This window comes from Morus notabilis, unplaced genomic scaffold, assembly GCF_000414095.1.
Source record: "Morus notabilis unplaced genomic scaffold, ASM41409v2 Scaffold1993, whole genome shotgun sequence".
NCBI lineage: Eukaryota > Viridiplantae > Streptophyta > Magnoliopsida > Rosales > Moraceae > Morus > Morus notabilis.
Window position 1 is genome coordinate 1 of NW_010357752.1, and position 15,280 is coordinate 15,280.

General features: G+C 32.6%; 2 protein-coding genes across 3 annotated transcripts; both read left to right on the forward strand.

Moving 5' to 3' along the window:
- The first annotated feature begins 1,465 nt into the window (after nucleotides 1-1,465).
- LOC21386825 (UPF0481 protein At3g47200) lies at nucleotides 1,466-3,133 on the forward strand. Its single transcript, XM_024176124.1, has 2 exons — nucleotides 1,466-1,541; nucleotides 1,720-3,133. Exon 2 carries the CDS (start codon nucleotides 1,724-1,726, stop codon nucleotides 3,074-3,076), a length of 1,353 nt encoding a protein of 450 aa, XP_024031892.1. The 5' UTR covers nucleotides 1,466-1,541; nucleotides 1,720-1,723; the 3' UTR covers nucleotides 3,077-3,133.
- A 2,824-nt stretch (nucleotides 3,134-5,957) lies between these two features.
- On the forward strand, nucleotides 5,958-11,864 carry LOC112094661. 2 transcript variants are annotated; one of them, XM_024176144.1, is made up of 3 exons: nucleotides 5,958-6,076; nucleotides 6,331-6,449; nucleotides 11,396-11,864. In XM_024176144.1, the coding sequence occupies exons 1-3, from the start codon at nucleotides 5,992-5,994 to the stop codon at nucleotides 11,507-11,509; spliced, it is 318 nt and encodes a 105-aa protein (XP_024031912.1). In that variant the 5' UTR covers nucleotides 5,958-5,991; the 3' UTR covers nucleotides 11,510-11,864. The 2 variants fall into 2 exon arrangements, with proteins under 2 accessions (XP_024031912.1, XP_024031916.1); XM_024176148.1 differs by having other exon boundaries at nucleotides 6,337-6,449.
- The last annotated feature ends 3,416 nt before the right edge of the window (nucleotides 11,865-15,280 follow it).

A 15,280-nucleotide genomic window follows, 5' to 3' on the forward strand; every position in this document is an offset into this window, starting at 1 on the left:
TAGCTATTTTTTATTCAACACGAGTATGTTTGGTAGAAAAAAAAAAGTAGAAGGAAAGAAGAAAGTGGAGAGATTTTAAGAGGAAAAATAAAAATGTAGGTTGTTTAGTAAGAAAAAAAAAAGAAAGAAAGAGAAAATAGAGTAAAAAATAATATATGTGGGTCTTATTATTTTTTTTTCTTTTCACAAGTGGGCAGAAAATGTGATGAAAAATAAGGATAACTCATTAAAGTGAGTAAAGTTACTAAATTACCTTTTTTTTCATCAACATCCAAGTAAAAAATTTAAGAGTATAAAAGTAATTTACGAGTAAGATTTTTTTTTTCTCTTAATTTAACTTATAATACCAAACAAGTGAAGGTAAGCTCATTTTCTTTCCATCTTCTCATACCAAATAATATAAAAAAAAATCAATTTCCTTTCTATCATTGCTATTTTCCATCACTTCCATATTTCATTTCTATCATATTTTCTTTCCTTTCTACCAAACATAACATAATTGTCCAAACGTGACCATATGTGTGGCTGTTATTTTGCATTATAAATGGGGGACTCATCATGTCATGTCATAACATTTAATGCCATTCAGTACATTTTTTTTTAATACAAGTGCACCCGTTTTTTCCCCTAATATTTTACCTTTTATTCGCGTATGAAATATTATGTTGTAATATTATGTTGTAATATCTATAATTTCCGTTATGAATTGAAAGTCATATATAATCCCTACTATTTGAGAAGAATAAAAAACGAGAAAAAGAAGAAAATAAACAAAACATAAGGATAAGATTTATAATAATTGACTCCACGGCAGAATATACTGTAATGAGATAAAAAGTGGTGCATTAATGTTCCAGAATCCTCAAAATATATCTTCACGTCTTTTTGTTTTTCTTCTAGAGAAAATGGAAGACTAAAACACATGCATGAACGAAAAACATATGTCAAAAGTGTATGGCCTACAATTAGGCTCAAAGAAAAATGCATAGAGGATATAGTTTAATATTTGATTGCTGTTATAATTTGTCATAAGTGCACTAAAAAATATATCAAATTTAATATTTGATTGCTGTTAGTTTATATATTAATTTTTTTTATTTAATTGTTACAATGTTGTTCTTATTCCAATATTCAAATTTTACTTTTACAAGTTTTGAGACCAAAAGTTGATGTGAAATGTCAAGAGCAATTTTAACATTTTGCAATGACAAATTATATAGCATCGAAATAAATGCTTGCATCGCGATCCTCGAATGGTCTATTGAGTGAGATTTCTCCGGTGGATACAATTAATATGATGCTGATAAGAGTGCCGATAAATACCTTATTACATAAGTCTATTATAATCTTTATCTACTTTTTCTACGGATGGCCAATTGATGTGAGATAAATTGTACGTATAAACGTACTTATGCAGGCTTTGGCTATAAAAGAGATGGGAAATGTTAAAGAGTGAGCAGATCACAACTAAGGCTGCTATTTTTTCTTTCAAGTCCTCTCTCTTGAACCAAACCACTAATTTTCTTTTCTCGCTATATATAGTAAGTTTTCAAGGTACTGATCACGATTGATATCGATAATTTTTTTTTTTTTTTTGTGACCAATATATATTTGCTTGTATATATGTATTTTTTTGTTACGTTTTATGTTCTAATCTATTATTTTGTGGGATCCATAAATTTTGCTCTAGTAAGTCTAAATATGGTTGGTTTTTGATAGATTCATGGACGGTTTCGATGATCCCGTGGTCATAATCGACATTCCAGAGGATCTGGAATTCAAGCAGTGGTCAAAGTGTTGGATCCACAGAGTTCCCAGGAATCTCCGCAAGGTAAAGGAAGATCTATACACTCCTCAGCTGATTTCCATAGGCCCTTTTCACCATGGCAAAAAAGAATTGAAGGCCATGGATTTCTACAAAGAAAAATACAGGGATGAGCTTTTTAAGCGCATTGACGAGCCTTCTAAACGCGCCGAGATCGTCAACAGGATCACGAAATTCATAGAAAATGGCTCCAAAGAGATACGCAGTAGGTATGCCGGGACGATCGATCTCGACGACGAACTGTTTGTGAAAATGATCCTGAGAGATGCTTGTTTCATCATCGAGCTGTTCCAGCGAAAAGACTGCAAAGCAGAGTCTGGAATGGACTACATACTGAGCACGCCGTGGCTGTGGAAAGCGGTGAAGGTTGACTTGTTGTTGCTGGAGAATCAGCTTCCGTTTTCGGTTCTTCAGCAACTGTATGAACTTCTCAAGCCATTTCTGCCTGCTGTCAAAGTCCCTCCGAGTGATTCCACCGCTAAAAAAACCGCTCTTCACATGCATCCGTTTCTTAGACTCGCCTGTTCTTTCTTCGAAGATCACATCTTGACCGAATCCGATTGGAAGAAGTTCGCTGACCTTAAGGAGGTTAAGCACCTGACGAACTTGCTGAGGGAGTTTTGGCTTCCAAAGGAGTTCATAAAGGATAAAAGTCCGCACCAAGACGTAGCGGACCGCAGGTATCTCTACTCGGCGACGAAGCTGGACAAAGCCGGCGTGACGTTCAAGCGGGCGAGGAAAGGGAAAAGCCTAACCGACGTGAAGATTTCGAGGAAGCCCGTCTTGAAGTTCATACCGGGCATCAATTGCATGCAGCTTAAGCTTCCGCAGTTGAAGTTAGAGAACGACACGGAGTGTTTGTTGAGAAACGTCATGGCCTTGGAGCAGTGCCTGTATCCGAAGGAGGACTACATCTGCGGCTACATCGCGTTGATGGATCAGCTTATCAACACCGGCGAAGACGTCGAATTCTTGGTCGAGAGGAAGATCCTCATCAACTTACTGGGCAGCAGCAAGGAAGCAGCCAGGCTGTTCAATGGACTATGCAGTCAGATTCCGAGATACAAGTCCTACTATGCTTATTACTACAATGAACTCAATACATTCTATGAGAATCGTTGGAATGTTACAAGGGCAACCTTGAAAAAGGTTTACTTCAAGGATCTTTGGACTGGGAGTTCCACTGTTGTTGGACTTATGGTTCTGCTTTTCACTATAACCGCAACTACTAGAAATGTATATTTGAGATAAGTGTTTTTTTTTTTTTTTTTTTCAGATTAATTATAAATCTTCTTTTTGCCATGGTTATAATTAGTATTTCTACAAAAGCGTTCTAACCCTCACGTGAGTATGTATCCCTACACCTATATATAAAGAGGGTACAATAATTTACCATTAAAAAAATATTAACGTCACTCTTTTTTGATATTTTCTGATTCATTATTTCATACGTCACATTTTCTATTTATATAATAATATATTATATTAATAAAATTCACATGTCATATAATAAATACAAAAAATAAAAAAGTGACAAGAAGAGTAAAAAAAAGGTAACGCAAACATTTGTTAGTAAAATGTTAAAATATTATTGAGCGGTCAAAAAGAATTATTACATTTACTAGATCACCAGAAATGTGCACTGTTTGTACCATCTGTAGTTAATGTGTTATAATGGTCCTCCAAATTGGTTATACTTAACTGGGGACACTCCATAAATGAGGCAGTAAATGTTATTTTTAATGCGAGTCTACTAGTCAAATAGCCCTAGCTTGGGACTTCATTGACCACCATTGTTGCATCGTAATTAAGCAGCGTGGCTAGATTTTGCAGGAATTGGAAAATTAGATTAAAGAAAAAGAATACAAACTGTCTAAGGTAAAGATAATTAAATTAAGGCAAGTTTTTAGTGCTCAAATCCAACATTTTATTTAGGTTAGAACCATGTAAAATGTTATGCATGGGTACTTTTATTATTCTCTGCAACGTGGTAAGTTTTCTTAATTAATTGATTTGCATTTTTACTTGGAAAATTTGATGCATTTACAGATTTAGTGCGAATTATCTGTTTTCTAAATATTTAAAATACTTTTCCTTTGATAAAGTGCATGAAAAATGACATCAAATAAGTTTTTTGCATCCAAAAAAATATCTCTGTAGTTTGTAAAACAAAAGAATAAATAAAAGAAAAAACTTTTTGATTGAAATCGCAATGATATCCTTTGAGTTTTAAATTTTGTTTAGTTTCATCCATTGCAAACATCAAGGGATGAATAAAAAAAGGGGAACCTGAATTACATTTACTTTTTAAAATTTTTAAAAACAGATAATTCTAGATTTTATAATAAACTTTGATGCATTTACAGATTTAGTGCGAATTATCTGTTTTTTTTTAATATTTAAAATGCTCTTCCATCTACAAAGTGCACGAAAAAATAAATCAAAATAAGTTTTTCATATCTAAAACAATATCTCTGTAGCATCTAAAATAAATGAATAAATAAAAGAAAAAACTTTTTATGATAAAAAAATAAAGATAGAAAATTTTGATATTAGGAGGCATATACATATGATTATTTCATAAGACAAATGTGAAAGTTAAGATATACCCTAGAATTCACAAAAGATCCCATAAGGTTTAACTAAATTTCAAATTTTACCATTCTGTTTTAACAATCCAATTAGTATTATCATGCGTTTAAACTATCCCAAAGATAACATGTCAAATCGTTTAAAAGAACATAAATACCCTTAACAATTGATATTTAAATATTATCTTGAATATTTTTTTGAGAAGAATATTATCTTAAATATAAATGACTAAGAAATTACATTTAGAGGAAAAAAAACAAAAGTTAAAAAAAAATTAAATTTAAGAAATTGTAAATAGCAGATTTTGAAACTAAATTAAGTAAAAATAAAAATTTAAAATTATTTCAAATAAATAGCAATTTATAGAATAAATGAATAATTTACTATGTTAATAGTTCATTTACGGCTAGTAAAGACAATTTTTTCATATAAATTTTATTTTTATGACTGATAAAAAGAATTTTTACCAATGTAAATAAAGATTTTTTAAAATTTTTTATCATATAAGTTATTTTTTATTAGTCGTAAATGAACCATTTATGTGATAAAATAATTTATTTACTACATAAATTACTATTTACTTTAAATACTTTTAAAATCTATTTACTTAATATAATTTTAAAAATTTAAACTTGTTAGACTGAACCTGTCACAAAGTCACACACTTGACTCATCATAATTGCCGAACATGTTGGTTCTTTTTACTTATTTATTTTTTTACAGTTTTAACACAAAATAACATTTATATAATAATCACTATTCACTAAGGTTGGTTTCGATATTTCAAAAACTTTAATCAATTAGAGGGGTTTTTTTTCTTACTCTTTTAAAAAACGTTTTGGATTAGATTAGGATATATTTTTAAATTATATATCTATATATCTATATATGGAGAAAAAACATAATAATAAACTAGGGATATAAGAATTCACGTGTAATTTTAAATGTGATTTTATTTTAAAAATGAGTTAATAGTTTTATTAATCTCTGAACTTTAAGTATAGTGACATTTTAGTCTTTAAATTTTTTAATTTTTGAATTTTTATTTTTAACAGTTTTAGGTCTCTTTTATTTACCAATTTAAATTTTAAATTTTAAATTTATATAATTAAAAGTGCTTAAAAAATATTATATTTAGATCGAATTGAAAACTTAAATCGTAAAACGAATAAAACCTTAATTTTTAACAGTAAAATTGACGACAATTTCTAAAATTTAGCATGAATGATTGCATCATAATTAAACTTTGAGGGTTATCAGAAGCGCTATAATTCTATAAATAAAAGATAAATAAAAAAAAACGCTATTAACCCTTTTGGATTTTCTCGTTATTCTCTCTTTTCAATTACGAGGCGACGCGTCGTTGGCTAAAATTTTCAAGACTCTGTTCAGTTCCAACTTCCAAGGAAGGAAAAGCAGAATACACAAAAGAGGGGGGGAGAGAGAGAGAGAGAGAGAGAGAGAGAGAGAGAGAGAGAGAGAGAGAATGTCATCGGAGAAGGAAAGGCCTGCAAAAAAAGGAGGGGGGGGGAGAGAGAGAGAGAGAGAGAGAGAGAGAGAGAGAGAGAGAGAGAATGTCATCGGAGAAGGAAAGGCCTGCACGCCCAGCGCGGAAATTATCGTGCGCCACCTGCTTCGACGCGCTCTGGTTTTGCTACTGTAAAACTCGTCTTTTTCTCTTCAAAGCTCTTATTCAGTTATCAGCATCATTTTCTCAAACACCTTCTGCTCATTCCAAACTTTCCTATCAGTCTTCTCGATTACCTTTCCTTTACACTAATATTTACAAAATTTCGCCTTTCCTTAATCATCGCAAAGTTCCTCTCTTCTTGATTATAGATTTTTTTTTTGGGCACGTAGTATTGAATCTTTGATCTAATTCGTGCACTTCTTTTTGTTGGCTGTTCTATTAGCTCCAGTACATCAGGTGCAGCAATACTATAGGCTCGGGACACTGGATAACTGTTCAGGAAAATGGAGTGCCCTTGTAGATTGTTTGACTTTGAAGACTAAAAGGTCTTCTGAGGTTCAGGTTTGTTATCTGAACCAATTTTTCTTCTATGTCGTTGGTTCTTTTGATTGCCTTGTTATGATAATGGATTATAGTTTTTTCTTCATAGATATTTGGATTAATAATTGGTCGGGAAATTTTTGGTCGTCCGGTTATGTATTTATGTTTCCATTTGAATTTCCCTGCTCTGTTAAGTGAAATGTTTGGCACAAGGGCCCGAACCAGAATCGGCCAGAGAGCCCAAATGTTACAGGCTGCAGCGGGACCCAAAAAATGCAGGACCGAAACAGCTTTGGCGCTGCAGCGGGTCTTCAGTTCGCTGCAACGCTCGCTAGGGTTAAAAGCCAGTATTCACACCCGCCTTTTCAAATAATTCGGTGAGCAAGGAGGGGTTATGCAACCCCACATTGATGTTGCGGATGGCATAAAGGATGGCCGAGTGAATATTCGTGCCCACGTTCATTCATAGCCCCTTGGCTATGGCAAATAGAGCAAAGGCTTGTTCTCGGGATACCTCTGACGTGTGAGAAGTCGAATACATTCTTGCACAAAGGAAGTGTTGATAAAAGTGTATGTGCGTGTTGTATATGGAAGGACTTAAGACCTAATAGGTTAACTTTTTAGGTCAAGTTAGACTTTTGAAGTAGGTTGAGCTAGTTTTACATGTGGTGTCATCCCAACAAGTGGTATCAGAGTTGATGGTTCGTACAGAGTCCAGTGATCACACTCGGTTGCAGGTTCAGATAGTAGAGCATTTGGTGGACTCGCATAGTTTCGGCTCTCTTTCCCATGCTCGAGTTGGCTCCCATTTGGCATGTGATGCTTGAATGTGCAGGCTATTAGAAACTTTGGTTCAAGGAGGAGCTCGGTGAACACACATGAGTGAGAGATTATTGGGAAAAGTGCATGTGTGTTGTCCCACATAGAAAGTAGGTGGAGATGTGAAATGGTTTATATACATGGAAGGACTCCAGACCTAATATGTTAATTTTTTATGTCAAGTTGGGCTCTTGAACTGTGTTGGGTCAGTTTCACATGTGGTGTGAAGTGATCTCAATCTTCATATGTTTTTCAAGGTACCGGGAGTCAAAAGATGACTCCATGCCATTTGCCATGGACCATTGGCATTCTTGGTAACAAATAGTGCGAACAACTTCCTGCATGTCTGATTGAGCGATGTACATGGCCAACTGATCAACTGTAGGTCTTGGGGTTTGTAGGTGTTGATTTATGGTCTTAGCATCAAACTTCACAGTTTTCCCCCTAATTGTTGTCTTGTTGCCCTTGCCAAACGCACCATTTGCATAAAATTCCCGAACAAGGGTTAACGCACTGGGCTTCGGAGTTGTAGAGTAAGTGCCCCAAACATGCTTCCGAATGATCCGGACAAAGTTGGGAAGATTCGACTCGAGAATTTAGAAACCCTTTTCCGAATACCCGCTTAGTTCTTGGTATACTCATTGTAGCGGTTTTCTGCGGCTTTTGAAACAAATTCATCGGACTTGTATTCAGGAGTGGAGCTCGATCCCTTGTTCTCGTTCTTGTTAGCCATAACTTTGATCGGCATTTTGATCAAAATTATCAACTTTCCAAATGCTCACTATAGCAAACAAGAGTTCCAAGTGCCAAGAACACAACCACACTCCAATAACCCTGCGAAAACACAATTACAATAGCACCAATCTGAGCAACTCCAAGAGATCACGCACCAACCAAGCAAAGGCAAATTTAACCACATATGAAGCAAGCCAACCAAGTGAAACACCCACAGTTTTAGGCAATTTCCACAAAATCAAACCAAGTATCAACTGAAAATCACTCAAGAGAGCAAAATCGTCCATTTTATTCTTCAAACCTAATTGACGTTTAAGAGACCACTAGCCACAATCTACCAATTTTCCACGAATTTTCAACACAAGTTTAGTTTTCTCAAGCAACACAAGAGCCAATTTCATCAATTTTGGCCAAACACCACACTTAGGGTTCAACAATTTCGAATTTCCTTCTCAAAACCCAAATAATCTTGGAAGAGTGACTTACTTGGTGATGATGACTTCGGATAAGAGAAGAAAACCCGCCACTTTGTGCTCCTTGAAACTTGAAGAACGTGGATGAATGTTGAGGAGGACGAGTGTTGGTGTGGATGGATTTGTGGAATCCCCGAAATATTTTCAAAATAATTTGTAAGTTTTATTATTATTATCAATAATGAAGCTTATTTTGGTGTTTTCAATTGTGAGTAGTTTTCTATATCTAGCTCTGTCCACTGCGGATCATGTAACCATTACGATTCTCCCCACTTGGTATCAAAGCCAGAGAGGGTAAAGATGTTGGTATAATGGGGAATAGTATTTTCAGATAATATTACTAATAAACTTCATATAAATAATATTATTATCAGTTTTTTCCTGAACTACTGCTATTTATTATTCGCATTTAGTTGCCTATTTTTGCACCTACGCTTTTTCATCTTTGCATTCATACATTAAAAAAAAAAATTAATATGGATCTTTTCAGAACAAAATCCACAAGAAACCATTCAGAGCAAATAGTTAATTCAGAAGAAATAACATTTGCTAACATTGAAAAAGACTTTAGTGATTGGAAAATCCCCAAAGTCCCTACAAATGTAATCTATAAACAAGAAAGATTCTCGTTTGGTATGGATTACTCTATTAAAATTGTTGAGTAGGTAGTTCCACTTGCTCAAAAAACTAAGCTCTCGTTTGGTTTACTAGTTTGAATTTTGTTAACTTGAACGGGGAATAAAATTTGAATTTGTGTTTGGTAGGTGTGAAAAGCAGAGAGAGTGAGCACTTTTTACTGTTTAAAAATGGTTTGAACGGTTGAACTTTAGGGAGAGCTAAACTCTAAGTTGGGCCGTATAACTCAGTTCAAACGGGGAATATAATTCAAACTGCATGCTTACCAAACGCCAGTTCAAACTGTACTTACTGTTCAAACTGAGTTGAATTGAACTAAACTAGTGAAACAAACATGAACTAAAACTTTTCACCTATTCTCAAAAGTTTCAATTAGGAATCATTAAAAAAAAAAAGAAAAAACAAATTATTTGTACATAGGTCTTGTGCAAGTAGGAATCAAACCCTTAACTAGAGGAGGTTTGAACACTTCAATCCTTCTCTCTCCAAGGGACAAAAGGCATTTAGGATACCTGGATCCATTACTTGGAATTGTGGAAACCAGTTTATTTAATGGGCCAGTGTATTTTGATTGTTACCCAAATTTTACTACTTCAGATCCGCATATCATGAAAAGCCTTTCTTTTAGATGTAAAAACATCTAATTATAGAATTTACTATAAAACTACAGCTTCAGCTTTTAAAACAAGTGCTCTAAGACCCAGTGACAAAGGTGAGACAATTCTGGTCCAAACAGATTTGTCTAGAGCAAATTGTTGTGTTCTAAAGAGTGAAGTTCAGTAGTGCTTTGGACAGCAAGTGGATGCAAAAAGTAGAAAAAATAAAAATGCTACGAGAGATAAACAGATATAATAGTGAATAGTGTTTTTCAGATGATGTTGTTAATAAACTTCATGAAAATAATATTATTATCAGTCTATTCTTGAAAATGATATGCACGTAGTATAAATTATAATCATCATATGCATATATTAAAGGTACAAGGCGTTGTTAAGGTGTGGGAAAGCCGTTGTTTAGTTAAATCTAAAACTAATGCATATTTATATGGTTTAATTAAACTGTGTTTACATGGTTAGCAGTGGACAGAGCTTGATATAATATATATATATATATTAGTCACTCAATATGGTTTGAGATTATTTTGAGAAAAACTTGTGATTGTGGATGTTAGAAAGAACGATGACAAGAATAAAGTAGGTTAAAACGACATTGAAAAAAGGCATTCAGTTCCATGGCAGGGTATATGGTCTTACTGCTGAAGGGTGAAGGATATGTTCTGTGGCTGAAGACTCAAATGACTCAAATATCTGCTATGGAGCATTTTCTGTATCATATTCGTGAAGCAGGTGTAACTTTAGAAATGCTCACTGTAGATTCATCTGGTAGTTTTTGTGGATCCACTCAAATTGCCGTGTATGTGTATTCAAGGAAATATCAATTATTGATACTTCATAGAGTTCATTTATTCGAAAGCCCCAATATTCTAAGACAATAATTCTGGTATTATGTACTAAATAATCATTAATATATATCCAAAGAAATGATTCATCAAAATAATGAGTCACCATTGATATCGACACATCTGAGATCGCCAAATGTTCGGGAGTTCCTCTATTCAATCCTTTTCCTTCTTCTTGTTGCTGGATATCTCGTTCGTACACATCTTCTTTTTGTTTCTCGAACCTATAGTGAGTTACAGATAGAGTTCGAAAGGGTCAAGTCATTCGTACACATCTTCTTTTTGTTTTTCGAACCTTTGGGAATGTATTGAACTCAATGTGATTTTTAACTTGTAGCAACTTTGGAATTTGACATAGATATTGATATTTATCTACTGATATTTCTCGATTCCATTTTTGTTCAACCAAACATCGTCGTTAGCATTAGATTGATTGTTCTCAATTCTCAAATGCAAGGATATTCCTGCAGTCTAGAGACATGGACAAAATCTGATTGCAGTTTTTCAGTTCCTATATGTGCTCATTTTTTTTTTAGATTCCTCTGATGATTCATATTTCTGTTCCTTTTTTATTTTTCCTTGTAGTTTCCGAATTTTGTATTGTAAGTTTCAACTATTATGAAACTCCAGACCTCTTTCCCTTCAGCCCCCCTGCCATAATTGTTGCTCGTTACTTCAAACGAACTGTGCCATTACAAACTTCATACACATCTCCAGAATTCATTCTTGGTTTGAAATATGTACAGAAGATTTTTATTTTGTTTAAAATGAACTTGGTTGTATTTATCATCATAATTTCTTTGTATGTAATCAACAATCAAATCGTTGGTGAACCTCTGATGCAGGAAATTCTAGAAACCCGTGAAAAGGCCAAACCTCACATATGGACTCTCCGGTCTCCCGAGGAAGCATCGACAAACTGGGAAGAGCTATTTGGACATTTGGATGAAGTGGAATGATGAAGATTGCGGACAATTGATTCTTGGTTCAAATCTGAGGACGTTTGGTTAATGGATTTAGAATTATGATTCAGAACTATTCTCGATTTACATGTGTTTTTTGTGAGAAAAAACATTGTAGCGAGTCACGAACCATGACACGAATCCTTCAACCAAACGCTACTCATCAAGTGGTTTGACAAAAAAAAGAGGTTTGAGACTATATTCTTTGTAGCGTTATTCTCTCACTTTTCAAATTGAAAGGACTTATGTGGCACAAATAAAAGCTAGGGACTGTTTATGATTTTAAGTTTTAATTCATGTTGCCACATATAATTTAGCTCATTTAAGGTCATTCAGGCATTTTTCAGACTGCCATGCCACATATTTTAACTCCTATGTTTTTTTTTCTTTATTTATTTATTTATTTTAATTATCATCGTAATTATCGGTAAAATGCAGTAGGCAGCATGGTTGTTCACCAGGGAGCGTTTTGGTTCATGATATGAACAATGAAGGTCCAATTTTTAACACGAAGGGAAAATGTGCCTAAAATTGAGCCTACAAAAATGCTATACTGCCCCTTTTTTGTCTCATGGAAAACATTTGTCTGATTTGCAATGCCAACATGCTTAAAAAATAAAGACCGTGTTTTGAATTGATTTCGTTTTTGTTTTTTACGTTTTTTAAGAAAGAAAAAATGAAAACGTTTATAAAATGACGCTTGGCGCAATAAAGACAAAAACGGAAATGAAAACGATTTTTTGGTTTAGTGTAAAATGAGAGAAATGAAAAATGACTTTTAGTCGTCTTTTATTTTTTGTTTTCGTTTTCTCTTCTCTCGAGCAGGGAGAAAGAGAGACATTAATGGTTTTTTTTATATTGAAAATAATCTCTTGATAAAATTACTAAACGCATTTTTAAAAATAATTTTTATCTGAGATTAAAAATGTTTTTATTTTTATTTTCATACAAAAAATAAAATTATTTTAAAATGAGTTTTAAATGTGCCCAAACACACACCAAAATATCTTAAATAACGGTCGAAATGACCATCTTAAAAAGTTAAAACATCAAAAACACCATTATGATCATGAAAGTGAGAATTTCGTGAGTATTGCACGGTCGAATTGTAGATTTAGGGTTGTTACCACTGGGGCTAAATTGTCACGAGGAGTCTAGTCAATCGCATCTCTATGGTTACAGTTCCTAGAAGGCCAACATGACTTGTTCAACTAAAAGGATTAATTTCATAAATGAACCTTGAATTTTACTACATTTTAATATGCTGCTGAAGTTTTAGAAATGATTTATTTTGCTCCTTGAATTATGAAAAAGTGGTTTAAAATACACTGAAACTAATGTATTTTATAAAAAGACCACCTGAATTATCGATTTAGGGTCAATTTACCTATTTAATATTTTAAAATACACGGGTGCAAGTTAACATAAGTAACAATTTAAGTGGTAAGTTGATTTAAAATCAATACTTTGAGGGGTGTTTATAAAAATATTAGTGTCACATCATCATTTTGTTAGTTTTATTAATTATAAGAGAAATTTTAAATTAGAGTACATAATTCAAAAAGCGAAATGAACCTCTCTTAAAATTTCGAGAGTATATTGAAATAAAACAAAAGATTTAGGGGATTACATACAATAAAATATTACGGACTAAAACTTTTGGAGCTTTTGTAATATGGCAATCTCGAGTTTAGTTTTTTTATTTTTAGTGGAGTAGCATTGAAGTTAATAATAAAATGGATGGATTATTCCCGATAGCTTTAACTATTGTAGCTGGTATTATATATATATATATATTTATTTATTTATATAACCAAATCATATTAAAACACAGCTAGTACGGTAAAATAACGGGAAAAGAGATAAATATTTCTTAAAAATGTATGGGTCATGATTTTTAATATTTATTTTTAATTAATAATATTTTTAGTTAAATAATTATACTAATAAAAGGGTATTAAAGAATAAAAAGTAAAAATTTAAATATATGTATTTTTAAAGATAAATTCTGGAATTTTTTTTTAAAAAAAATAACCGTGGACGGTTGGTCCACCCATGAGGCAAGACCGTGTGCTCCTGGACTATAGGCGCATATCCTCTAATTTTTCATGAAGAATTAATTAATTATTAATTTGAAAAAAAAGTGAATAGATAAATATTATGAAAAATAATAATTGTTAATTTAATTTTGAATCAAATTTAAATTAATATAATTATCTTACTTGTGGATAATTAAAAAATATAAATGAGGATTATAGATAATTAATTAATTAAGATGCTAATTTGATTGAGAAAATCACTAGCCACTACGAATAGAGACTTGTTGGTTAAGTTTTATTTCAAAGACGATAAAGTCCACGTAGAGATTTTTCATTGACTCTCACGCCTTCCACCACTAGCATAAATATGGACCTTTCCTTCTCATTTATTTTACACTGCTTAAGTGCAACTAGAGAGAGTAATTACTAATCGTTCTCACCATAATTGGAAGGAGTGTGCCCATTACGTGGAGAATTACTGAACGTATGCCCACACAAATAATTCTTGAGAAAGAAAATAATACCGTTTAGTTCGCTTATTCAAATTGAGAAGTGACTTTATATGAGAGCTTTTTACTGTAGTAAAAAAGTTAGATGTAATTGTTTCTGAGAGCTTTTTACAGTAGCAAAAAAGTTAGATGTGACTATTTCTGAGAGCTTTTTATTATAACAAAACTCGAATCGGTAAAATGAACGAATCCTAAGACTAACTGGTTGAAGCTCTTAGATAATTTTACAAAACTTGGTCAGAAATGCTATTACGTTTTTAAAGAGATATTAAGACCTCATTCATTTCACCGATTCGAGTTTTCAGTTTTAGGTTTCTACAGTTAAAAGCTCTCAAAAAATGTCACATCTAACTTTTTCTACTACAGTTAAAAGCTTTCAGAAAATGTCACATCTCAACTCGAATCCGTGAAGTGAACGATGCCTAAATTATTTAGATTACTCAAATCGGTAAAATGAACGGACCCTAAGACTAACTGGTTGAAGCTCTTAGATAATTTTGAAAAACTTGGTCAGAAATGTTGTTATGTTTTTAAAGAGATATTAAATTATTTAGATTTAATTTTATTCATAGCAACATGATAACGTTCCTTGGGATTTTCTTGAATTTATAAAAACTGTATTATTTGAATTTGATGAGGGTTGGAAAAAAATAAATTAAGTACTATCTCGCATGAATAATAAGTGCACGTGTTTATCTGGTCGACGATAAAAGCACATGAGCCGATCTTGAGTCATGGGCCATATGATGTGAAAATTTTCAGAGTCGCATAACTTATTAGAGATCGAAAGACTCGTGTGAAAAGACTCTTACTTGAGTCACATAACAAAATAGTAAGACTCGTTTAGTTCGCTGATTTGAGTTTTTAATTTAAGTTAAAATGTGATTTTATGTGAGTATTTTATTATAGCAAAAAAGTTAGATGTGATTGTTTCTGAGAGCTTTTTACTGTAGTATAATTCGAATTTTAAACTCAAATCGGTGAAATGAACGGGGCCTACGACTCTTACTCGAGTCACATGACTTGTTATAAAAAAAAATCCCACTTTTTATATTTATAGAATAAAAATAAATATACCATAATATGAAATAATTCAATAAAAATACGCTTTGTTACAATCCAATTGAATTTGAGCCTTCAATAATATAGTCTATTATTGTATTACAATCCATTATAGCAAACGAGCCTCAATAAAACTTAAAAGTGAACTCTAATGAATA